Source organism: Alexandromys fortis, unplaced genomic scaffold (assembly GCF_014885135.2).
Source record: "Alexandromys fortis isolate MF-2015 unplaced genomic scaffold, M_Fortis_MF-2015_v1.1 scaffold_183, whole genome shotgun sequence".
Taxonomy (NCBI): Eukaryota; Metazoa; Chordata; class Mammalia; order Rodentia; family Cricetidae; genus Alexandromys; species Alexandromys fortis.
In genome coordinates, this window is record NW_026068079.1 from 2,761,256 (window position 1) to 2,786,707 (window position 25,452).

A 25,452-nucleotide genomic window follows, 5' to 3' on the forward strand; every position below is an offset into this window, starting at 1 on the left:
TTCCAGGCTGTCACTGGCTGCTGTTTGACCTGAAGGGCAGACACATTTTCGTGGCCCTAATTTACCAGCTCCCTACTTGGTCCAGCCTCTTGAGGACAGAGTTCCATGAAAGAGTAGGGCAGGGATTAGTTCCTGGTGCGGTTGCTCCCAGAATTCCTGAGCCTGGCTCTGTTGAAAGGGTCTACTGGTATAGTCCTAAGTGGTTTTTACATTCCAAATTCCAAGAAAATTGCCCTCGCTCTTTTCTGCAGTACTGGACACTGAACTCAAGGCGAGCCAACACTATGGCTGAGCTATATCCCTGGTTCTTTAGACTTTGTATTTTGAGACAGTCTTTTTTAGCCCAGGCTTGTCTTGAACTTTTAATCCTGCTGCCTCAACCTCTCCAATACTTGCAGCCAGACCCGGTTTACAGTGTAATTCAAACCTCCAGATTCTTTGGCAATGAACTTAGGAAGATCAAGTTCAGACCCTCAGCAGCCTGAGCCCCAGGACAGACATCCACACTAGTGTGTTGGGGGGATTCAGTGTGGTGGGGGCTGGATAAGTCAAATGTCCACCTCAACTATATGCATATGTTCCCCGACATCTTTCTTGTGGAAAAGATGGGGCGTGGATAGCTGGAGGGTCTCAGAGCTCCTTGTCCCCGCTGGGGAACCCTGACCAAGTCTCATCACCCCTTCTGTTCAGGACCTTTGGAGAGGAGAGTTCCATGTTGCTCCGCTCCAGAGATGTAGTTCATGTTCAAACCAGAACGTTTTTTATTTTCTATTTCTGTCACTTGATAAATACCATGACCAAAAACTGCTTAGTGGGGAAAAGGACTCCATCTCCCAGGTTACAGTCCACCTAGGGAAGCCATGGCAGTAACTCAAGGCAGGATCCTGAGGCAGGAACCATTCTTACTGGCGTGCTCTGAACCACCAGGCTCACCTTCCTAGGGTGGTGCTGCCCACGGCGGGCTAGCCCTCCTACTTCAGTCATTAAGACAGTCTTATACAAACTCGGTCACAGGTCAGTCTGGGCCTAGCAGAGGTTGAGTTTGGGTTCTTATGATGTGAGCCTGCCCAAAGGAGGGCCTGTAAATTGCCTGCAGCTCTCTGTGGAAGACAGGGGTGTGAGGTGAAGTAGCTGGATGTAGGTAGCACAAAGACAGGTTGTGAGTCTGCACTTCCTTAAATTCTGCCTGTTTTGCTCCCAGCTAGTGCTGTGGTTGCTGCTGTTGTCTGTGTGGGAGTGTTTGGCAGTAAGGCAATGGGGGAGCCATGTTCAGGGGAAGACCCAGGGGCAGTAATATCCTAGAGGGTCTGGAGCCTGTGTCTGTTTGCACACCTCTGCACCCCCAGAAGTTTTGTTATTCTGTATTGGCAAGTAATAAACAGAACTGGCCCGAGCCAGTCTGACACTCCACATCGCCATTGTTTGGAAGATATCACTTCTCCCTCGTCCCTCTCTGGCTCACATTTCCAGGCCTCCTTTCTGAGCAGAAGACGGATGACAACCCCGCCTCCCTCACAGCAGCCCAACACCACGCAATGAGCACACGATTTATTACTACAGTTATGAAGCGGCAGATCTCCGTCCTCAAACTTGGTGACTTTCTCACGGTGTCTCCGTAGACCCCACAGACATCGTCCCCTCCCTGCCTCAGTTTCCCTTCTGCGCCCTGGCAGGCTCGCACAGGGAGATGCAGACCAGCAGATCTGAGACTTCTGCCCAGATCTGGATCTGTCCCGCCGCCTGCCAAAGTCTGGACGGGGCGAAGCATCTCTACGATTGGTGGATCTCGCAGAAGCTCCGCCCCAGGAGCCTGCCCTCTGCCGTCTCGGGCGCTTTGCGGACATTATGCAAAGCAGCCGCGCCCCGCCTCGCACGCGGATTGGAGGCCTTTGTCTGCCGCTCAACTCCAGGAAACCAGGGCGCGCAGTGGCAGCTGCAGGTGAGACCCAGAGGGGAGATCCAGGGAACTCGGAGCTCGGCCATGGGGACTCAGTTTCCCCTTCGGGAGGATGGGGACGGGAGGGAACAGCGCTACCGAACTGGGTCCTGCTGGACCCGCGACGTTTCGGATCTCTACGTGGGAGCTCCATGCGAGCGCGAGGGAACGGATCTTGGCTCCGGGAATCAGGAGCGCGAGGTCCCGGACCCAGACGCACCCCTCGGACGCCAGGACAACGGGATGCCCTAGTCTCGCCCTGTCGGCCTCAGTCTCCACCTCTGCTTAGTGGGGGCGTAGGCTTCTGTCACCCAGCCCAAGCACCTCGCCTACCGGGCAGGGGTCCCTGGGGACAGGGGGTGGTCCTTGGCGGGGCTGCAGGCGGTGTTTGGGAAGGAGGCGTGGCCCTGTTGCTGGGTGACCAGGGAGGTGGGGCGCTGCTGTTCTGAGATTTGTGTGAGACTGGGTCACCAGGCAACAATTCCGCGGCCAGAAGCCTCGGAGCTTCGCGCAGTCCCTGGATGTCTAACGCAAGTTTTTTCCTCTTTATATCTCTTTATATTGTCGGGCGGGGTGAGGGGCAGCGAGAAGTGGGCTGTCTCCACAGTGGGAGGAACCGGGAGGAAGTGTCAAAATGGGGTCAGTCCCCTCTTGACACACTATAAGTGACTGAGGCACAGAGAGGTGGCGCGGCTATCCAAGGGCGCACAGCAGGGAGGCGCGAAGCAGGTCTCTGCCCTGTAGCGAAAGGGAGACAGAGCCTACTTGCTGTGAAATCTTGGACGAGACCTCTGACGTTCCTTCCCTGGGCTTCAGTTGAAAGAAAGAACAGGATGAAGAAAATCAAAAGCCCTTCTGCGTTTGAGAAAGTTGGAAAGGAAAGTTGCTGAAAACAAATGCGAGCTATTTTAGAGCCGAGAAGAGAGGCTGAGCCGGCTACAGTGAAAAGAGGCATTGTTTCTGCCTCTGAAACAGAATAAATAGGCTGAATCTGAAGCATAAAGGTTAAGGCTATATACACAGAGACTTCCCGAAGAGTTTCCCAGGTTCTTCTGGAGTTGTTGGGGTTGATGCTGGGCCTCGTTGTTGAGGTAATAGAGTAGCTGGGCTGGGTTAATCGGAGTGGGGGGGGGTGTAAGTCTGTTTGACCTGCTGATGTGAGGAGCAGTCTGCCGATGTCGCAGGCAGTATTGGTTTGTCCCTTGGCTGTCCCCGTGTTCCACAGGAGGGACAAGTGCCCACGCGGGTATTTCCTCCCAGAGGCCAGCTGGTTTGCATCGAAACCATGTGATCATGGCTCTCTTGAGAGGGGATTTCATCAGCTCCCAGGGCAGGGCTTTCCAGAGGGCCCGGGACTCTACAGACACAGTTAGCTGCTGTGGGAAGGACTTGGAAACTGCGCTGCATTGTGCCAGTCAGTGGCCCCCGTGGGCAGAGCCATCATTTCAGGGAATCCGCAGACCTCGGGTGGCCTCCTTCCTGTCAGGTCTAGAGGTACAGCAGGAAGTCACTTTCAGACTTTACTTCTGAACACCTCAGTTTACCTCTCTAGAAAATGGGCTGCCTCTAGTACCATCTTCAAGCCCAGGTGGGTGGCATCTTAGAAGTTTTTTATTTAGCATTCCCATTTAATTTTAGAGATAAAGAAATTGAAGCTGGAGAAAGAACAGAATAACAGCAATAACTTTATATTGGTGACAATGGCTAGTGCATTGAACACTGCCTCAGGCCAGTGTGCCTGGAGTCTCGCTGTAGGTAGAGAGTGGGGCGGCTGAAGCTGTTGTCTCCCCAGAGCCCAGCACAGTCCTGCTGGTTTCTGTCACTTCATTTCTTAGCGCTGCCACTAGGTGGATGTGCGCTCCCTATTTTACAGTCCAAGGTTCAGAGAGTTTAAGTAACTCAGTTGGAGTGGCACAGCTCTTAGCTGAGGCTGGAAGGTCTCAGTTTGGGATGTGCAGGTTGCCATGGTTCCCAGCAATTCCCAGCACTGCATTCAGGTACAGCGTGTTGGTGCTTACAGGGCGTGAACCAGAGAGCGCTGTGTGTCAGTGCTTTTGGAGACCCACATACCAGCTGAGAGTGTAGCTCAGAGGAGAGAAACCAGTGCTGGGCTAGGGTGGTGTGAACCTGAATTCCAAAAGATCAGCCCTTTCACCTTGAAGTGGCCAAGCGTCCTCCCACAGCTGTCTCTGTACCGGGAAAGAGAAGCCTGGGTCCTTAAAGTGCCCTGGCAACCTGTGCAGGCTTTGGGGCATTGGAGGGTGACGTGGGCTGTGAGGGAGGAAGAGTGTCCTGGGAAGCCTGGAGAAGATGGCTATGGTTAGTGTTTCAGGAACACCTCCTGGGGTAGTGCTTTTTTACCTACCCAGGTTCCCTGACTGTGGGGGAGGTTAGCAGAGAGGTCCCAGAGTAAATCAGCTAAGGTCTGACTGACCTATAGTCTTACCCCATGGCCTCCATTTTAGCCGCTAGTCTCCCGTTCATCCTACCTATAACCCCATCTTGGCTCGTCAGCCTAACCAGACCCTCCTGCAGGGTCTCTCCCACCCATCTCTAGACCCTTGCCAGCATCTGTCACCTCATAGCCTTTTCCGGTGAGGGGCTGGGATCAAAGTCAGGCAGTATGCCCAGCTGCCAGTCTCCCTGGGGTCCTGGGACTACAGCCAAGGGCCAAGAACTTGGGGGGGGGGGAAGGGACGCAAAGTCTAGGAGCCCCTCAAGTAAGGGATGAATCTGTGGGGGGAATACTATGTTTATGAAAGTCCTTAATGCTGTGTGGCTTTGGGCAAGCTGTGCAGCCTTTCCGAGTCTTCCTTGTCTTTTAAATGACCATTGCTTATAAGAAGCCAATCAGAAAATGTGTGCTATGCCTCAAAATGCTAAGAGTCACCAAGCCTAGGAGCAGGGCACCTCCTCTTAATTGTGCTGTTTTCAAATGCTGCGCAGTGCCTAGAAAAGCAAGAAAGAGAAGCTACAGGAGCTGCTGGATGTCAGAGGGTCAGGACTGCAAGGAAACTCAGTGCCTGGCCGTTTTGTCAGTGTTGCTGTGCGGATAGAAGGCAGGGTGGAGGCTCCATGTGTGTCTGTGGTGGTGGGGACAGAGCATGGGCCCTTGTACCCAGTGCACTGAGCTACACCCTCAGCCCACGGATTGAAAACACCATTCCGTATCCTTTTGGGAATAGCTAAAAACTGTTCCTTTGAGAACAAGTATAATTTTGTTTTGTTTTTTGTTTGTGAGACAGGGTTTCTCTGTTGTAGCCCTGGCTGGCCTCGAACTCACAGAGATCCTCCTGCCTCTGCCTCCCGAATGCTGTGATTTAATACATGTGCCACCACTGCCCAGCTGCGAACACACATAATTTATTCCAGCAGTCCCCTGTTGTTGGCCTCTGGGGTTGTTTTCGCCCTCTTCACTCATTGTCTGCTTCAGTCACAAAACAACTAAGATTGGCCATCCTGGTTCAAACCCCGCCTCTTCACTTATAAAACTGATGAGGAATCCCCGCTCCTCGGGTCGGTACGGAGGTTAGGGGATGAGAACTAAACCCCAGGAAGGCTTTTTACAAGGTGTTTGACACACAGTAAGTGCTCTGTAGAACCTCGCTGTTGGCAATGCATTCTTGGCACCGTGGACTCTCACATGTTTCCTGTGAAAACAGCTTGAGAGATTTGCATCTGTATGGCTGCACACACGTCCTCATAACCCTTGTCGTTATGAGCTAGGACAGCCTGTTTCTTACCCTCCATAATGGCTAAGAATAAACACAGATTTCCCATCTGGGTCACTGGCCCCAGAGCTGTTTTGGGAGCCACATTGTAATAGTACCCCTCACACTTGGGAGGACTGGCTCCCCTTTATGTGGGGCCTCTGAAACCCAAAATTCTGCTGATGTTGGGGGAAGTCCTACAGGAAGATGCCCTGTGGCCACATGCTGAGGTTGAGGCCATTGCTCCCAGGACAGCACCCTGTGTCGCTCCCAGGATGGCACCCTGTGTGAGCTAAGGCACTGTGCCAACAACACCTGAAGGTGCACACTGCGCCATCCCTCCTTACTTCTGTGCCCTGTCTTACAGAAGACTAACATGGGGCTCAGAAAGTCTATTAGCAAGAACTTGCCAAGGTCAGCTTCCAAGAATCCTGGAAGTCTTAGCTTGTCTCTGTGATCACACGGCAGCACAGTGGGGCTTCCTGGGTGGGCAAATGGAATGGAGTCCAGGACGCTCAGTGGACCTCTGATCACCTCAGATATTCTTCTCTCTCCTGTCTCTCTCTGTCTCTGTCTGTCTGTCTGTCTGTCTCTCTCTCTCTCTCTCTCTCTCTCTCTCTCTCTCTCTCTCTCTCTCCAGCTTCATTTATTTTTGTCACTGTATTTTCTCTGTATGTATGTGTCGCATGTGTGTGTGTGGGTGCTCACACAGGCCAGAAGATGGCGTTAGATCCCCTGGAACAGGTGTTTGTGAGCCATCGTGTAAGTGCTGGGAACTGAACCCCAGTTCTCTGCAAGAGCAGCAATACTCTTAACTGCTGAACTGTCTGTCCAACTTCTTGGCAACCGTCTCCTGAAGCCCCAGATGCAATACTCTTAACTGCTGAACTGTCTGTCCAACTTCTTGGCAACCGTCTCCTGAAGCCCCAGATCCAGGGCTCCCTGGTGACCTGGGAGTCAGAGGTCCTTAGCCAGGTCCCCATTACTCTTTGATCTGCTGTGGCATCTGCCTCTGCCCATATGCACAGTGTTTTTTGACCTGGAAGGCCAACCTCCTGGGCAGCAAGAGAGAGTGACCTTCCCAGGGAAGGAGAGCCAGGACCCAGGAGGGTCTGGGATGGAGTGACAGCCCTGCTCCTATGGTGGCTGATGCTGATTTCCCAAGAGGATTTGGCTGCTCGGGCTCTGCTGCACCCCTAGGGCTCCAGGAGGATCAAGGGAGGGCAGGATGGCTAAGCAGCAGCAAGGCCAGGGCAGACAGCAGGAGGCTTGTACTCCAGTGGCTGATGGTCAGGGTATCTTCCTCTGGGCCTCACAGCCCTCCCCTAAGCAGTGGATGAACAGTCCCCTTCTACAGCCAGGACTGATGAGAAGGCTAAGGAAGTGCACCAGGGGCCCTGGAGGAAGAGAAGGGCCTTCTTTTGCAGAGGAAGTGTAGCCAGGGCCTTGGACTCCAGCCTGGGCTCTCCTGTGCCCAGGCCTTAGGATCTCCAAAGGCTAGGTGGGGTGAGCATTAGGCTTGATTGGGAGGAGCCAGGTCCCCATGTTTCTGAGTCTCTACTATGGTCACCAGCTTTGTGGCCTTGGGCAAGTTGTGTGGACTCTAGGGACCTTATGTATTTAGCTGTGAGATGGGCACCTCACACCAGTCTTGATGACTATTAGGGACCTACAGACAGCTTCCTGGGCCACTGGCTAGGTGCAATGGATGATCCAGAATGCATCTGTGGTGTTTCTGTCATGTGTCGACCCATACTGGGTACCGGGGGGGACTTGTGGTATTTCAGGAGCTCCTCGCAGGAGCTAAATCATCACCTGGTGAGCGCCAGGAAAATGGCAGGCCCCTAGAAGGTCATGCAGGAGCTGGATCTGCAGGCAGCTCAGAATCAACAGGGAACAGAGGTGAGGGAAGGTCATGCAGGAGCCAGACCTGCTGGCAGCTCAGAATCAACAGGGAACGGAGGTGCTTCTGTGAGAAGCACCATTATTGTTGAGGAAGCATTCTCTTGGGGAGCATCTTATGGGGAGCAGTGAGGGCCTGGGGATTGGAACAGGCAAGCACAGAGTGAGAGGCTGCAGCAGGGGCCCAGCTGAAGCATCTGTTTGTCCTACTACTGTATACAAGTGTCCACAAAAGTTGTATGAGACTGTGTTTGGGATATTGTGTTTGAGAAGATACCGTGAGGCTGTTGGAGGTTGAGGCGTAGGGCTATCCAGGTGAGGAAGATTCTAGAAGATACATGGGAAAGACGAGGCTAGAGTCTGGTGAATTTTGGGAAAAATCAAGAAAATGGGGCTAAGTGGTAGATGAGTTCCATGACAGAAGGGAGTGGCCAGGTGGGCCACCTAGTCTGGCCTGAGAACCCGGATAAAGGGTGGGCCTATCTGGGCCAGGAGAATGCTGCTGTATGCAAGCTCAGTTTGGCTGTGGCTTTGGTTGAGTAAATCAGGGATGGTATTCCATTATGGAATACCATGTGGGCAAGGGCAGGGAGGGGGAGGAGAGGCCCAAGTGGCAGGGTGAAGGACAGTAAATTCTAGCCACTGCCTCTGCAAAAGGCCGCATGTGTGCAGCAGCAGCCACCTGGTGCTGATGGGTTAATAATGGGGGACGATGGGCGTGTGAGTGACAGGATGTCAGGGGAGCCTGCCTCCCACATAATGGGCCACATGGTCGTCAGAGCAGCAGGGGAGGCTTGGCAAGATTTGGCTCTGATCCATAGACCCTGGGAGCTTCAGGGACAACCCCACCCAGATGTGGATATGAGGCAGGGACAGGGAGGGAGGAATTGGGGGGTTACTCAGTTGAAGGTGCTTGGTGCTGTCTTAGCCAAACACGGGCAGCTGGCCCTCAGAGATTTTCTTCCTTCCTTCCATTCATGAGCCACAAGCCCCTGGAGAAAACCAGAGATTCCCACCTAAGGAGACCGGGGTAGAAACTGTGATGATGAACTAGCTCCTGGGGTCCCCTGCATGCTGTCCCTCACTGAAGTGTCAGCAGCCCCTGTGCAGGGTATTTAACCCTGCTTCATAGAAAGGAAAACCGTGGCTCAAGGTCAAGAGCCCAGCAGGTGGGGAGGCTGACTTTAAATCCCCGGGCCTAAGGACTCTAAGATTCCTTCTCTCCATCACACAGGGGTGCCCCCTAGCCTGGCTACCCCCTTGACGTCTTCTGAGGGCTTTTTGGAAGTCAGAGGGTTGATCTCACGTCTTTTCTGCTTCCTGACTTGTCTCTCTGGGTCAGCAGGGACAGAGTGGGGAGCCAGAAGCAAGCTCTGGGAAATCCTGTGACCTCTTCCATGTACCTGCCTCCTGCCTCCTCTGGGCTGCTCTGATCAGCCTGGATCCTGAAGGGCAGTTCCTGTACCTTCTCCCCTGGCTCCGCCTCCTCTGGGCTGCTCTGATCAGTCTGGATCCTGAAGGGCAGTTCCTGTACCTTCTCCCCGGCACCTGTGCCCTCCGACAGCACACCCTGTTGTTTTCACCCCAGCCGCTCTCACACTTTTGCAGCTGTCTTTCTAGAATGTTCCGCCTCAGCCCTGCTTGTGGCTTACTCTTGCTTCTCGGTCCTTCCGGTTCCTTGTGCGGCTGTGGACTCTTCACTCATGCCTTCCTGATGGTCCTCACCTCCACAGCTTGCCCTGTGTCTTCTGCCAGGGCACATCCCACATCTGGGACCCGAAACTGCTGGTGCTCAGAACCTACGTGGCTCTGTATGTTCTCAGGCTCAGAATAACAGAAGCATCCTGGGACGTCACCAGCCTGCTTCTCGCGCTCTGCCTCAGGCACACCTGAACTCTTACACACTCCCATGCAGAGTGAAGAGCCAGATCTGGTGTGTCTGTGCCCTGTCACACACCTTTCCCAGAAGTGAGGGGGTCTGGGGAAACCTACCCCAGGGGACATTCATCTGATCCTCAAGTTTTCCTATTTCCTGGAAAATTCCACTACAGGTGCATCCACACAAGGACAGCACATGGAAGGACAGAAATTCCAGAGTCCTCCCTGAAATGATGAGACTTGTGTTAGGAGACAGGATAGAGTTAAAAGTTGAAGGACATGAATGAGTTCTGAGTATGAGTCCCCTTGTTAAGATGGGAGCAGAGGCTCTGATAAGGTGCCTGAAGAGGACCCATGGGGGCTGGAGGTTTCTCCCCGGGCCCAGCATCCCATGTGACCTTAGCCAAGTGCCTGGCCTTCTCTGGACTTCTGTCTCCTGCCAGGGCATGCAGGGTTGTTGCTGAGGTGGTCCCATGTCCATGGCCTCTGAAGTTTCTGCGAGCTCTTTCCGATCAGTGCAGCCCCACACTTGCCCAGCAAAGGGTTAAGCTCTTGGCGCCAGCTCCGCACAGCAACCCCCCTCCTTTTCACAAACACTTGTAGGGAATCCGGCTGGGCGCTTCCTGTGAGGAGGAGGCAAGGCCAGGCCTCAGCTGCAGGGGCGGGGAGAAGTGAGGAGCGATGCTTGTCTGTGAGCTGAGGCGGTTCTGGCTGGCAGAGCAGTCTGGAGGCGGTCCAGGGTGCTGTGGAGGCAGGGGACTCCCCAGGTTTGAAACAAAGACCTCGTGGGCAGCTCCCCTGAGCCCAGGCCGACAGGATGGTGGTGTAGTCCGAGTGAGGTAAGGAGCTGAGCCAGGAGGAGGGCCAGGGGGAAGGCCGCCTTCCCGCTGGATGGGCCAGTCATAGACTCTCTGGACACCCCTGGCAGTCAGCCCAGCCCAGCCAGGAAGTTACAGCTGCCACTCCTGTCCAGCTCTGGGAGCCCAGCCCCCTGGCCAGAGTGGACTCCGGGATGCTAGTGTCCAGGTTCAGCTCTGATTTGATGTCCTTGGTGAACTCAGACCAGTGTTGGTCCCTCTCGGTGGCCAAGGTGGGCCTATCTCAGGGCCAGTTAGTGCTGGGTTGCTGAGGGTCCCTGGAGATGTTCAAGATGAGGAGCAGGCCAGGAGATGACACACATAATGTCAGGGACAGAGTCTGAGTGTTCTGGGGGCCAGGGGGTCAGTTTGGACCTAAAGTAGGGCAAGATAAGAATCAGTACAAGCCTGGCCCCTGTTTTCTTCATCCCTGCCTGAGTGAGCTGGGACAGGCTGGGAACATCCATAGTGGGCGTCTTTGCCTCCTGCAGCCCAGAGGCAACTCCTAGTGAAAAACGGAGCTACACTGGCTTTGGAGCCTTACTGCCCAGTCCTTTAGAAGGGCCCAGTAGCTTGATCTGGAGGCCTCCCTGCCATCCTCTTGCTTCCTACATGTCTGATTGCCTTGGTTTAATAACCAATCTGAACTTCCTGGTTGTGAGGCCTCCTTAGGTGTCTGCCTTAGTTTCCTCCTTGGAGTGAAGTTATGGTAGAGATGCCCTGGCTGTCCTTGGCATATGGCTTTTGAGGGCCAAGACTGCTGAAGGCTGTGTAGCTATACTAGGGGAGGCCCAGTGGCCCAACCTTAGTGGGCCTTATTACAGAGGGGCTGGCCCTCCTGGGGCAGAACATAGCTTCCTCTGCTGCGGGTGACAGCGGCCACCGCCTCACTGCCTGCGTGTGGCACTCAACGACCAGACCCTCAGCTCTCCTTGAAGTTCAATCTGTATTTTCAGGCCCCCTTGCCTTTGTCTGTGCTGTTCCTCTGTCCCAAATGCCCTTCCGCATTCCCCCCTAGATGTGCTTGGTCTGTTAAAACTGTCCCCCGAACTTCCTTCTTCAGTGGCTTTTCTGGATTACGTCCTTTTTGGCGGGCAGTATCTAGACAAACTTACTCTTTTCTGTATCCTAGGGCATGAGAGCATCCATGTTCATTTGGTTCATCTCGGGCCAGTGTGCTCACCCATCAGGGTGATGGGCACAGCAGCAGCTGGGCTAGGTGGCCTCCTCTCCCCTGTACGGAGAGGAGTAGTCAGCCAGCCACAATGCCTCAAGTGGCAGCCACACCAGGACTGGGTTCTGCTTGCTCGATGCTCAGTCTACTACCTGGTTGCAGCTTCATCTGTTGCTGAGGTTGGCACTGGTGTATGTTTGTTGATTGACTACCTGACTCCATGGCACTGAAAGCCGTGGCTTGCACAAAAGACTGCAGTCTTTCTCAGGAAACGCTCACAGGTTGAGGCGCCTGAGGAATGGGTGCAAAACTGTAGCCACAGACTGCTGCTGCCTGTGGCGTGCAGACTCCGCTGAACACAGTGAGGTTTCTGCCCTGAGTCATTGCAGAAAACAGGCTGTTCCTCTTTTTGCATGCAGAGGTCTCTGTGATTGGTCAGGCTGCGCTGCAGTGGACTGAGGGGGTGAAAAATAAGCTTTCAAAGGTCAGAAAATCACACGCCACAGCCCTTCCTCAGCAGAGATGTCAGGAGGAGGCAAGATGTGGTTGCACCCTTGTCTGCCCGCGCCTTCACACTGGGAACCAGAAGCTGGGAGAAGCCCTGTTGTAGACCTGGTTTAAGGATTCTGAGGCACTGTCCCAGGGCCACTGAGCCAGGATCCTGCAGACGTAGACTGAGTGCTTAGACAATTCTCATGTACTCTCAAGCTATGCCAGAATTACAGGTGCTTGCAGTACTACACTCAGCTGTTATGTGGGTTCAGGTCACTAGGGTTAAACACAGCATTTGGCCTGCAGAACCATCTCCCCAGCCTCAACTTAAGAACTGTTCTATTCATCCCTTTAAAGGTTACATTTAATTGTTACACACGTGTGTGCTTGTGCACGTATGTAGAGGTCACAGCACTTTGGAGAGTCAGCTCTTCCCTATCATGAGGGTCTCAGGGATGGAACTCGGGTGCTCAGGGTTGGCAGATGCTGAGCCATCTCTCAGCAGCTCTCGATGGCGTCATTTTAAACTATTCTTTCTAGTGCGTACAGTACATTGACTGTGCAGATATACCAATCAACGGACACCTCGAGGTAGAGGTGTGCAGATTTTACAAAACCAGATGAAGCCAACGAAGAGAGCCTAGCCTCTTGTCATCCTCCTTGCTGACCAGGTGACCCTGGCGGAGGCACTGTGCTCTGAGCCTTGTCTTACCCGAGATGGGAAGCAGGAGATGTAGGAGTTCTAAAGGAACTGGGACAGAGAGGAGTGCTCGCTGAGGGGCAGACAGAGAAGCCAGAGTCACAACTCAGGGAGGGTTGGCCCTTGTCACTGATGGCCTTTGTGAAGCCAGCTTTTCCCACGCAGCCCCAATCTCTGGGGAACTCAGTCTAGAATAGCTGCCTGATGACTTTTCCTAACTTTCTAAAGGCAGGGTCCAAGAGCCCCAGAAGCTCCAGGGCCACTCTGACTCCCAGTCCAAAGGCTGGGGGGTTACGCTGGCCTGGAGAAGCCATGCTGCTACCAAGAGGCCGGCCTCCATCCTGGTCTAGTTTTCATTCTTGTAGTGCTCTGAGCAAGGCCCCTTCCTGTCTGGGCCTCAACTTCCCTTCCTTTATATAAACCAAGTGTGGACAGTCGGGGTTGTTTGAGAACTGGGGGCTGGCAGCTCCTAGGTCCTGGGCCTTTGTCCCGAGGCTGAGTTTCCTGGGCTCGACACAATGATTAACACAGGAAATACCAGGAAGTGCTAGAGATGGAGAGTGAAGGGAGCAGAGAGAATGGGAAGAGGCGCACCCTCCCCGCTGCCAGGCCCTTCCCACAGCCCCTCTGTGGCCCAGCTGTCCACACTGATTTACCGTGACAAAGGGGGCCTTCTCCACTGACTGAGAGTCACATGCCGCTACAGACGGTGTCATGAGAGGTTTTCTGGGTTTGGCCTCCCCACCGTCCAGCGCTCCCTGCTGCCAGTCACAGGACCCCTGGCCTACAGAGCTCCAGTTTCTCTTTTTGAGGCAAAATTCATATAACATGACACCAACCACTCAACAGCACCTAGCATAGCCACACAGTTGCGTCTTGTCTCTACGTTCACAGCATTTCCCTCACCCACGAAGGAAGCCATATGCCCACTGAGCAGCTAGGGTCCCTCTCCTCTCCCCAGCATCACTGTGGCAGCCACCACTTTGTCCCCTTCCTCTCTGGACTTGGTCTGTGCAGTGCAACCCTCGGACTCAGACACGGGATTCTTGTGCCTGGTTTTCACAGCATAGCACTTCAGTGGTTTGTCTACATTGTCATGCTTGTTGGGACTTCATTCCTTTTCCTGCTGTAATTCCATCCCTTTCTGCAGCTGAAGAATACTCTGTTGGGTGTAGAGACCACAAATTGCTTCTCCATGTGGATGGACAGATGCCTGAGTGTTGAGTGGGGTTGCTGGGACATGTGTGGCGCTGTGTTTGCATGCATGCCTGCTTTCAATTAGTCTGGGCATTGGAATCGGCTCCCCACTCCCCACTTAGGAAACCACGTGGTGTCTTCCCTGGCTTCCAAGGCATCTATCACTCCTCACCTGGACAGTGACTGTTTGCTAATCTGCACATGTCCTCCCTCGGGCAGTCAGTGCTCTAAGCAGGCCTCTGCCTGGTGCCTGCAGACAGAGGTGCACAGGGACAGCAGCTGGCATCTAGGGGACGCTTGCACAGTGTGCTGACTGTGCCCTGAGGAAGAGGAATTCTTACCTCACTGATTACCAATGAGGACAGTGAGTCACCCAGGTCACAGGCAGAGGGTTACCTGCCTCTGAGGATGCTGGCTGGATGATGGAAGACCCTGACGACTGACTATATCCATTGGTTGTGTCTTCAACAGGCCACAGGCAGGATGGCTACTGCTGAGCGGAGCCCCCTGTAACTTGGACCACCAGCTGCAGCTCTGTCTCTTGAAGATGAAGTGGCCCAGGTGAAGCTAGGCCAGATCCCATGGCCAGCTCAGGGACAGAGGCACACTGGGCTGGGCCAAGCCTGGGGCAAGAACCCCGGAGGCAGCGCTGGGCTTGGGCTGAGGAAAAAGACACAGAGGGAGGCAGTGACCAGGGCTGGGGAGACAAGCTGTCCCTTCCTAAAGTCACCAGCCCTGAGCTCCTGGAAGACTTCCGCCGAGCACAGGAACACCCGCCACCCCTGGAGTGGGCCCCAGACACGCAGGGATCTGAAGAGTCTTCTGGAGAAGGTGAGGTAAACTCTATCCTGCCATGGTAATATGTTCCCCAAAGAGTACACCTGCTAGCATAGCCAGGGAAACTAGGGTATCTTTGCAGCCCTTACTTAAATTCTATTTTTCAACATTTAGATTGCATAATAATACCGAGCATTTTGGGAAATGTAAGCAACTAAGAGGTAAATTTTAAAACTTCATTATTCCACCATCCCTGGGGAGATGGCTTTTCAGTGTGGGAGTGTTTATATGAATATGCAGATGTATTTTGGAGTACTCCGCTGTCTCTTGCTTTGCTCTTATCTCAATAACTAGGCACTTATTTTGCCCGTTCTCCCAGCATTCTTCCACAAGTCTCTCCTAGGACCTGCATTCACTGGGGCTCTCCTATAATCCTTTGGGCCGATTTCTCCTGCCCTGCAGGATACAGCTTCTGGTTTGTGTGGTGGTGAACACCACAGAAGAGAATGCCATCCAACCCTCTTTGCTTACTTACCACCGTCCTGGCTTGGGTAACTTGAATTGCTTGGTTCAGGGCTTAGGCTTGTTCTAAGGATTCTTCTGAACCCTAGTCAGCGAAGGAAATGTTGGCATTCTTCATCTGCTAAAAGGCTATGCTCCCATTGCCAAGAGGCCAGCTTGGAGGGGTTTCTCAGCTTCTTCCATGCAAGTCTGCTCTCCTCCCTATCCTTGGTTTCCCAACCTGTGAAATGGGCATGATGACAGCGTTGGGAACAGTGATGTCTTGACGTGTGGTGGCTCCTCTGCTGGATTGTGAATAGGATATGCCCACATTGGATTCCCTTAAATCCCTAGAACCCCTAGTACCCTCGAACCATAGAGAAACCACTGTGCCTGCCACAGCTGTCCACTTGAGAGCTGTTTTCTTGCTTTTCTTTTTTTGTTTTGTGTGTGTATACAAATTGAGTCTTGCGAATGCTCCAAGGCTGAACTATATTCCTGGCCTCTAAAAAAGATGCAATTTTGAAATGTAATAATTTCTGAGGGCACAAAGACAGATGTTTAAGGCAATAGGCAGAGGTGCCTCTTCCTAAGAGATACTTGGTATGATGTAACAGCTACTTCCCTCCCTCCACTCTTTGTAAGCAAGTGGAACAAGCCTCACATTTAAATTAGACTACCAAGGGTCAGTGACTTGTTCATGGTTTCAGGCAGGGACCAGAGGAGCATAGAGGGAGTGCGGTCCCTGTGTGGCCTCTGGCAGTAGACCCTTGCTTGAGTTCCAGGTCCAGGACTGCTCTGAAACAGCTTTGGATGTGCTGCTGTAAAATAGAGTGACTGGGTAAATACAGTTTTGAGTAGCTAAGAGATATGCAGTGTCAAGAGGAAGGGGGAAGAGCACTATGGACCAGCAAGTCTGTAGTGTTATGTAGTGTGTCTCATGAAAAGCTGGATTATCCCAGACAGATCAGACTCGGTAGGTATGCAATAAACATGACTGCCTTCAATATTTATGTATGTATGTATGTATGTATGTATGTATGTATGTATGTATGTATGATGGCTGGGTGATAGATGGATGCCTTAAAGGATGGGTAGGTGGATGGATGCTTGAAAGGATCAATGGACTGATGGATAGGTAGACGGATGGATGGATGGATGGATGGATGGATGGATGTTAGGATGGATGTTAGGATGGGTGGATGGATGGGTGTTTGGATGGATGGATGGATGTTAGGATGAATGGATGGATGTTGGATGGATGGATGTTAGGATGGATGGATGTTTGGATGGATGGATGTTAGGATGGATGGATGGATGTTAGGATGAATGGATAGATGGATGGATGGATGTTAGGATGGAGGGATGGATGGATGGATGGATGGATGTTAGGATGGAGGGATGGATGGATGTTAGGATGGAGGGATGGATGGATGTTAGGATGGAGGGATGGATGTTTGTATGGATGGATGGATAGATGGATGGATGGATGGATGTTAGGATGGATGTTAGGATGGGTGGATGGATGGGTGTTTGGATGGATGGATGGATGGATGTTAGGATGAATGGATGGATGTTGGATGGATGGATGGATGGATGGAGGGATGGATGTTAGGATGGATGGATGTTAGGATGAAGGGATGGATGGATGGATGGATGGATGGATGGATGGATGGATGGATGGCAGGGTGACAGGCTGCATGGATGGTTAGGTGAATGCTATACCTACTACATAATAATTACAACAGCTACTATTCCTTGGAAGCTGTGCACAGCTTTATCTTTCCCCTTCTTCCTACTCTGTCAAGGAACAGTACTGAGCACCTGCTCTTCAAATGCAATAGCGCAAAAAAGCAGCCAATGCCCTTGGGAAACTTGTAGAGTTCTGGTGACCTATGTTAACAAAATACTCCCCAAACTGAACAAACAGCTGTCTCAGCAATCAGGGTTATGATGCAGAAAGCTCCAGGCCTGTGAGAGCCTGCAGAGGGAGAAGTGATTTTATCCGTGAGCTTCTGAACTTCCCTGGTAAGGTTAAGATTGAGATTCAGCCTGAAGGACCAATAGCTCACAAAATAAAGAAAGGAGACAGGATTCTAGTGGAGGATGAACAGTACAAGCACAGTACTTTTCAGGGTCAGTGGGGTTACAGCAGGAACCCCAGAACCCCAGAAAAGGCTCTGCTTTGTGCTGGGAACAATAAGGAGGAGTGATGTGATTCCAGGGGGCGGAACGGGGCCCGAGGAGGAGATGGTTAAGTGGTTATTGATTCTGTCAAAGTATAAAAGACATTGGTGTAAGTACAGTTATGAAGACAGGAGTCTGCAGAAATCTCTGTCGGAGGTAAATGGGACAGGACAGGAGAGAGTCTGGATCAGGGGCTAAGGAGAGAAAATGACCAAGGTGCCTCCAGGCTCTGCCTTACCCGGCTATAGGGGATGGTGTTGCCATTTCTAGAAAAAGGCTTGAGTTTGGAGGACCTTTGAGGTGACCAAGGGAAGAGTCGCATCAGTACCTGGCTGTGTTGAATGTGTCAGGTTCTCTCCATCCACACATCATGAGGTCATGAAGTGACACAGAGCCGAGGCATGCTCAGCAATGAATGACTTATCTTTGCAGAGACTGAAGCTGAGGATGTGAGCAGCCCAGAGGATTCCACTTTGCCTCCTCCCTGGCTCTCCAGACACAATCAACAGCTGGACCTGTCTGAAGAGGAACTATATGAGGACCCTGAAAGAGCTGAGGCAGAGTTATCTGAAGAGAGTTGCTCGGAGCCGGAGTGTGAAGACCCAGGAGATTCCAGCCTTGTGGCTCCAGAGCAGGGGCCAGCTGGAGGCTGGGCGGCTTCTATCAAGCAAGGCAGTAAACACAGACCTTCTGAGCACCCCATACCCCATCCATCTGTTGAACACAGCCATGTAAAGTCCTGGAGCAGTGGGACTGTGAGTCTGGGTCAACCTAGTGACAGCCTTGATTCTACCTGGGAAGGAGACACTGATGTCCCCCAACCTGACACCCTGGCCAAAGCCCTGTCACAAAGTCCATGCCATAACCTCCCTCAGCCAGATGACAGAAACGGAGATGACGTTGCTCTGGCAACACCCATGGAATTCCAGGACTCCTTAGCAGCACTGGCCCGGAATCCTCTGTGCTCTGCAGGCACATGGGGGCAAGAAACCACCAGCCTGCCCAGCCCTCGGCCTGAGGACCGAACCTGGAAGAGAACTAAGACCTCACCGAAGGCACTGCCCTCCCGATTTACTGGCTCTATGAGCCCCCCGAGTGCTCGGCGTGGGGCAGTAAAGAAAGCTGTGTCACAGCACAGTCAGGGAGTCACTCTGACTGACCACTCTTCCTCAGATGCCCCCAAGTATGGCCGGGGGCGCCTAAACTACCCACTCCCTGACTTCTCCAAGGTGGGACCCCGGGTGAAGTTTCCCAAAGATGAGAACTACCGACCCCCTAAGTCCAGAAACAAGAGCAGGCAACAAGGCCCTACCAGACCCCTAATCTTCAAGTCACCAGCTGAAATTGTTCGAGATGTATTGATGAGCAGTGGGGACAGATCCCTGGCCAACGACCCTTCTCTTGCCCACCCCATCACCAGGGTGCCCCAGGAGTTCCAGACACCCGAACAAGCCACTGAGCTGGTTCATCAGCTGCAGGTAAGCAAGACTCTTGTCCCTGTGTCACCCGGGTACCTTGTTGGAGTAGGGAAGCTTTGGCAGAGCAGTAGAGAGATTGGGGGTGGGACTCATTCGGCAAAGTGCTTGCCTCACATGAACCTCATCCCAGCACCTCAGAAGAGGGTGTGGTGGTGCGTGTAGTCCACCAAGAAGAAGCAGGAGGATCAGTTGTTCAAGGCCATCCTTAGCTACTTAGCAATACCAAGGTCTGTGCTAGCTTGGACTAGAGACCTTGTCTTAAAACAACAGAGCAGTGAGAATGTCCATGTCTTATTCAACCACTGTTATGAAAAAATATAACATTCTGGAAGGAAAACGGTCTAGTGAATACCCTCCTCCCTACCCTGCAAGATCGACATAAAGCAGCTCCTGGGATCCTTTTCCATCAATACCCAACTTCTTCCCACCACTCCCACAACCCCAGCTGAATTAAGCAAAATCCCAGTTATCCAGTCACCTTGTATTTTATTGTGTTTAACTCGAAGAACTTTATTCACACGGTTGCATGCAGAGGCAGAAACAGGTCCCCTACACACTTAGTGCCTTGTTCTTTCAGTCTGGTAGTGTAGACAGAGGTTTCTGTCCCGCCCAGTCCCACAGCCTAAACACACAGAGACCTACATTAATTATAAACTGGATGGCCTATTAGCTTAGGCTTCTTATTAACTAAGTCCTACATCTTAATCCATAATTCTTTTTTGTTTTTGTTTTCTTTTTGTTTGTTTGTTTGTTTTTTCAAGACAGTGTTTCTCTGTGGTTTTGGAGCCTGTCCTGGAACTAGCTCTTGTAGACCAGGCTGGTCTCGAACTCGCAGAGATCCGCCTGCCTCTGCCTCCTGAGTGCTGGGATTAAAGGCGTGCGCCACCACCGCCCGGCTTTAATCCATAATTCTTGTCTGTGTTAGCTGCATGGCTTTGTACCTTTTAACAGTGAGGCATTCTCATCTTGCTTCCTCTGTGTCTGAGTGATAACCACAGACTGAGCCTTTCCTCTTCCTAGAATTATCCTGTTCTGGTCGCCCCGCCTATATTTCCTGCATGGCTGCTGGCCAATCAACATTTTATTAAACCAATACAAGTGACAAATCTTTATAGGGTACATGATCATTGTCTCATAGCACTAATACCCCCCTTTTTTTTTCAAAACAAGAACTCCTCTGAATCTAATCTCCTTTGTTTCAAACATCCATAATCAATTTTGGGGGAATGTGGGCCTGGTTGGGGAGGCTGATAATCTTATGAGGGACCTAGAAAATTTAGAATTATGGTCAAGTCCTGACTGGAATATTCTGTGAATCTTAATCATGTCAGCCAACAGTCTTGAGGCTGTTTTAGATGTAGAACTCCAACAGAGGTCCTCTGAAATGTTGGATCATCTGGACTTCTATCAGAGATTTTTTTCAGAGGGTCTTCCTTGATCAAACCTGATTTTTTTCTTAGCCCAAAAGGAATCCATAGCCTCTTATTTCCTGTGGAAACATAAGCAAAACCTCTTCTCCAAAGTCATATATCTTTTGACTTAAATTTTGAAGTCAAGGCATTTTCAAAATGCATTTCAAACAGCTGTCTTTTAGCAGCTGTTGCTCCATCCTCAGCCGTCAAATAATTCAAAGACAACACAATGACATACAGTATCCAGACTTGCTGTGTATTTTCCATCTTTTCATGGCTTTATTTTAAATTCTATTTCTTTTATTTTTAATTTTTAATTTTTGGCTTTTTGAGAAAGGGTTTCTCTGTATAACTTTGGTTGTCCTGGAACTCACTCTGTAGACCAGGATGCCCTTGAACTCACAGAGATCCATCTGCCTCGTGTGTGCCACCACACCCAACTACTCTCTTTATTTCATATTTTTTAAAGGACTTTATCCTTTTTCTTTTCTCTCCCAAACCTACATAATTTTTTTAAACACACGTGAATTGTTTAGAGGTTGTTTTGTTTGTCTGAATCTATCTTTACTGTATATATCTCTTTTTCTGACTACATGAGTCTTTGATTTGCTAAGTGATATGGCTAGGATTAAAGCTGTGGCTTTGATGGCTGGATCCACCCCATTCCTTAGCTTTCTGAGAGTCTAGCTTCATGGCAGAAGTACTGTCCAGAGCCAAGTTTATTGCCACAACTCTATGGAGTTTCAAGGTTCCTGCTACCACCAAGAAGCATGCTGTTAGCTATTCATAAACACCATTGAAGTACTTGGTGGTGGGGCCTCTTAAAAGAGCTGCAAGGTTTTTACAGCTAAAGCTGAGTCAAGAAACCTCTCTTAAATGAGATGTGTTTGCTTCTACCAAACAGAGTCCACCCGAGAAAATGCTGCTACCAAGAAGCTATGTTTAACCATGTTCTTTTGTATCTAGAATTACTTTCCAAGCTCTCTCAGATTTTATGTGGATGTAGTTGTTCAAGTTGGTGCCATTTGTTGACAGAGGTCTTTGTCCTGCCCAGTCCCACAGCCATTCAGTCTCAAAGAGACACAAAGAGGCCTACATTAATTATAAACTGGTTGGCCTATTTTTCTTATTAACTAACTCTTACATCTTACATTAGCCCATAATTTTTGTCTGTGTTAACCATGTGGCTTTGTGCCTTTTTATCAGTGAGGCATTCTCATCTTGCATCCTCTGTGTCTGGGTGACGACTGCAGACTGAGCCTTTGATCTTCCCAGAATTCTCTTGTTCTGGTTTCCTCACCTATACTTCCTGCTTGGCTACTGGCCAATCAGCATTTTATTAAACCAATACAAGTGACAAATCTTGACAAGGTACAAGGCCATTGTCCCACAGCATGCTAGAGTCAGATAAGGCTCATATGCCCTTCAAGTCTCTGCAATTCTCTTTGCACGTCTCCTTTCCAGTTCTCCTTTCTGAATCTCTTCTGTCTTTCCCCCTCTGACCTCTTCCTTGTAGATGATTGTCATGGATCAGGCCCTCCCTATAGTCATCCACATCTTGCACCCTGCTGAGGCACCTGCCCTATGTCAGGGGACCTTTCATGTCTTCCCTTTACCCTGACTATTGGTATGATCAGAACTCGGGGCTTGAGGTTGTAGTCTCCTATGTACTCCTGCCCCTACTGGACCATGAGGTATAGGTCAGAAAAAGTCATCAGATCCCATTCAGCTGAAGCTGTAGATGGCTATGAAGAGCAAGTGCCCCTAACCACCGAACCATCTCTCCAGCCTTCCTCTTTTTCCCTTTCTTTCCTCCCATCCTCCCTCTTGTATACTTTGAGAAGTTGAAATCTATCCGACATCTTCCTATGTCGCTCTTCCCTGTGTTTTGTTAGTGAAGATAGAGCTCACAATTCAGTTAAGTTGGCAGGCCAGTGAGCCCATAGGTTCTGCTGTCCCCTCCCCCAAGCTGTAGGCATGTGTCCCCATACTTGGCTTTGTTTGTTTTGTTTTTTGAGACAAGATCTCTTTATATAACTGACTATCCTGGAACTCACAAAGATCCTTCTGCCTCTGCCTCCCATGGCTAGGATTAAAGCCATGAGGCACCATGCCAGGCTTCACGCTCGACTCTGCTACAGGTGCTGACATCTAAGCTCAGGTCCTCAAGCTTGCACAGCAGTGCACAACAGGCTCTTCACCCTCTGAGCCAGCCCCACACCCTGAATCTGACCTTTAACAACTTATTTTCAGGGGCTTTTCTTGCATCACAGGCAACAAACAGCATCTGCTTTGTGTTTTCCCCACAGTGAGTTGCTTTAGTAACACTTGGGTTTTTGTAAAGCCAGTGGTCCTGAGTAGATAAGAACTATGATTAATTATTTTTCTGTCCTTTGTGTGTGCTTGTGCACATGTTCATGTGTGTGTGGATACATGTGTGGATGCTTGCATATGGAGGCTGGCTGGCCAGAGAGTTCCAAACACCCACCCGGTTCTGCCTCCCCAAATGAGTGCCCCCACACTTGACATGACTTGAGTTTTGGGGATGGAACCCAGGGATGCATGTGTGGCTTTGGATGACTCTACCTTTTCTCTACAGGAGGACTATCACAAGCTCCTTACCAAGTACGCGGAGGCTGAGAACACTATCGACCAGCTTCGCCTCGGGGCCAAGGTAGTGGCTGGAGTGGGCTGAGCAGGGGTTGGGGAGCCAAGAGCTGGGGTCCTTAGGGAGATGGTCTACCCTAGAGTCTTAGGGGAAGGTAACTGGTTCTTGCATTCTGAGACTCTGTATTGAAGGACCCGAGTCCTTGAATTACCACTGGGCCATTAGGTGACCTTGGCATAACCGAGTCATCCCTGGGCTCACTCTCTCTCACTGTTACTGTGTGGTGGAGTGATGGAGGCTGGTGTACCCGGGAATGTCACCAGATGCTGTCTCCTTCTCTGTGACTTTGGGTATGACTACCTGGGCTGACTCCTAGCCCCATTCCTCACTGGCTGGGTGACTTTCAGGTGATGGCTATGCCTGTCTAAGCTCAAGGCTGTAGCCAGGACTTTCTGCTCCATCTTTGGTGCCCTGTTCTTCCCGAATCACACTTTTGCCTTTCCCCTATGTCTCCCTGACAAAAATAAGCCTCCTCCTCGTATCCAGCTGTAACTGAGTACCCACGCATGGCAGGTGGAATGTCCTGAAAACCAGCATGCCTCTCGCCCTGGCCTGTCTCCAGAGGAGGCTGAGAACCCTCTATGGGGACCTTCCTCCTTCTGGGGTGAGGCAGGAAGTGGGCCAATTGTGGCCTCTTCTGCTTCCTGCTTTCCCCATACCCCCTGCTTTCTCATAGAGCAGCATAGAGCAGGCAGGATAGCTATGGGACAGAGATTCAGGGCCTTTCCTGCTCTGGTTGTCCCCCTAGAATGAGAGCACCCCGGTATCCTACAGAATGCTCCCTACCCTAGGCCCCCTGTCAAGTCTTCAGTCACTTCTGGGGAACACCGGTGAAGGCAAGCACAGCAAGAAGGAGACCTGTGCCTGTTGTAGGACCAGAGTCTTTGTCCCTACACATGTGGCCCTGCCAGATGCAGGAGGGCCCTGATCACTTGGTCTCCTGGGTGTGTTGGGTTGTGATCAGATATCTTCAGGTGCCCCAGAACAAGGCTGGGGCGGGCTGCAGAGAGCGCTCACAGAGCCAGCTGTAGGAGAGGCCGAATGGTTCAGCACCACCCTCCCTCAGCTGCTCTTTGGGCCCAAGAGAAGAGTGAGTTCTGTTAGGTGGTTGCACTGAAACTGGCCCATAATTTCCTTCAACCTCACTGCTACCCCAGGAATGATGGTCCCAGCCAGCAGGAGAGAACAGGGCCAGGGCCCACAGATGCCCCCATTTTGAGCCCCATGTTCTCTACCAGAAGGTATCCTGCTCAAAGCCCACGTCAGGGAGCCTGGCTCCTGTGGATTTCCTGCCTCTCACAAGGATCTGTGAACATGACTTCTCCAGGACATCCCCAGTCCTTTCAGTCAGAGCCCACGGTGATGCAGGAGAGGCGAGGCCCAACTAAGAGGGAGCCAGGCTGGAATTTACCTGATGCCTAGGCTACCTCTGTGCTGAGTAACTGGGGACCACAGTCCAGTGCAACAGAGGCTAATATTGGCAGAACCAGAGTCCAGGCTCAGACTAAGGGGGTCTGCTTTGGTTTCCTCCGTTTGCAGACACAAGGCTAAGACAGGAAAGTCCCACAGCAAGTGTGAGACACAAAGGTGGAATGCCCTCTGATCTGCTCATGCCAGATGGTGTTATTTTCTGAGGTCTGGGAAGCCTCAAACCCTGGCACGGTGTGTGGGACAGGTCCACAGCCAGGCAGGCCATGGGCTAGAAAGAGTCGCCAGTGGTTCTGCTGACTGCTATCTTTTTTTTTTGTAATATAATTTTTTATTGAAAAAAAATTTTCCGCCTCCTCCCCGCCTCCCATTTCCCTCCCCGTCTCCTTTTTCCCTCCCCCTCCTCCCACTCAACACCTCCCCCAACTCCTCTCCCCCTCCCTCTCCAGTCTGAAGAGCAGTCAGGGTTCCCTGCCCTGTGGAAAGTCCAAAGTCCTCCCAACTCCATCCTGGTCTAGGAAGGTGAACATCCAAACTGGCTAGGCTCCCACAAAGCCAGAACATGAAGTAGGATCAAAACCCAGTGACATTGTCCTTGGCTTCTCAGCAGCCCTCATTGTCCGCCAGATTCAGAGAGTCCGGTTTTATCCCATGCTTTTTCAGTCACAGTCCAGCTGGCCTTGGTGAGCTCACAATAGATCAGCCCCACTGTCTCCTTGGGTGGGTGCACCCCTTGTGGTCCTGACTTCTTTGCTCATATTCTCCCTCCTTTTGCTTCTCCTTGGGACATTGCGAGCTTGGTCCAGTGCTCCAGTGTGGGTCTCTGTCTCTATCTCCATCCATCTCCAGATGAAGGTTCTATGGTGATATGCAAGATATTCATCAGTATGGCTATAGGATAGGGTCATTTCAGGTTCCCTATCCTCAGCTGCCCAAGGAACTAACTGGGGAAAACATATAGCTATCCTCCTGGTTATGGGAAGTAGACAAGATTGCTGGGCAAAAATTGGGATCTTGGGGGTGGGGTGGGAAAGGGGTAAGGGGAGATGGGGAGAGAAAAGTGAGAAGGGGAGGTTGGGGGGAACTTGAGAAAATGGGATGATTGGGATAAAGGAAGGTTGGATAGGGGAGCAGGGAAGCACATATCTTAATTAA

General features: G+C 51.5%; 1 protein-coding gene across 3 annotated transcripts in view; it reads left to right on the plus strand.

Moving 5' to 3' along the window:
• The first annotated feature begins 1,890 nt into the window (after positions 1-1,890).
• The window catches only part of Akna (AT-hook transcription factor), a 49,072-nt gene continuing 25,510 nt past the window's right edge, over positions 1,891-25,452 (plus strand). The window contains exons 1-4 of one of the 3 annotated variants that reach the window (XM_050121821.1): positions 1,891-1,939; positions 14,318-14,677; positions 17,744-18,789; positions 22,801-22,875. In XM_050121821.1, the coding sequence (XP_049977778.1) occupies positions 14,428-14,677; positions 17,744-18,789; positions 22,801-22,875 (1,371 nt within the window). In that variant the 5' untranslated portion in view covers positions 1,891-1,939; positions 14,318-14,427. Of the gene's footprint in view, positions 1,940-2,411; positions 2,467-10,059; positions 10,266-14,317; positions 14,678-17,743; positions 18,790-22,800; positions 22,876-25,452 lie in introns of those variants that run through there. The other 2 variants (XM_050121820.1, XM_050121819.1) reach the window with 2 other exon arrangements.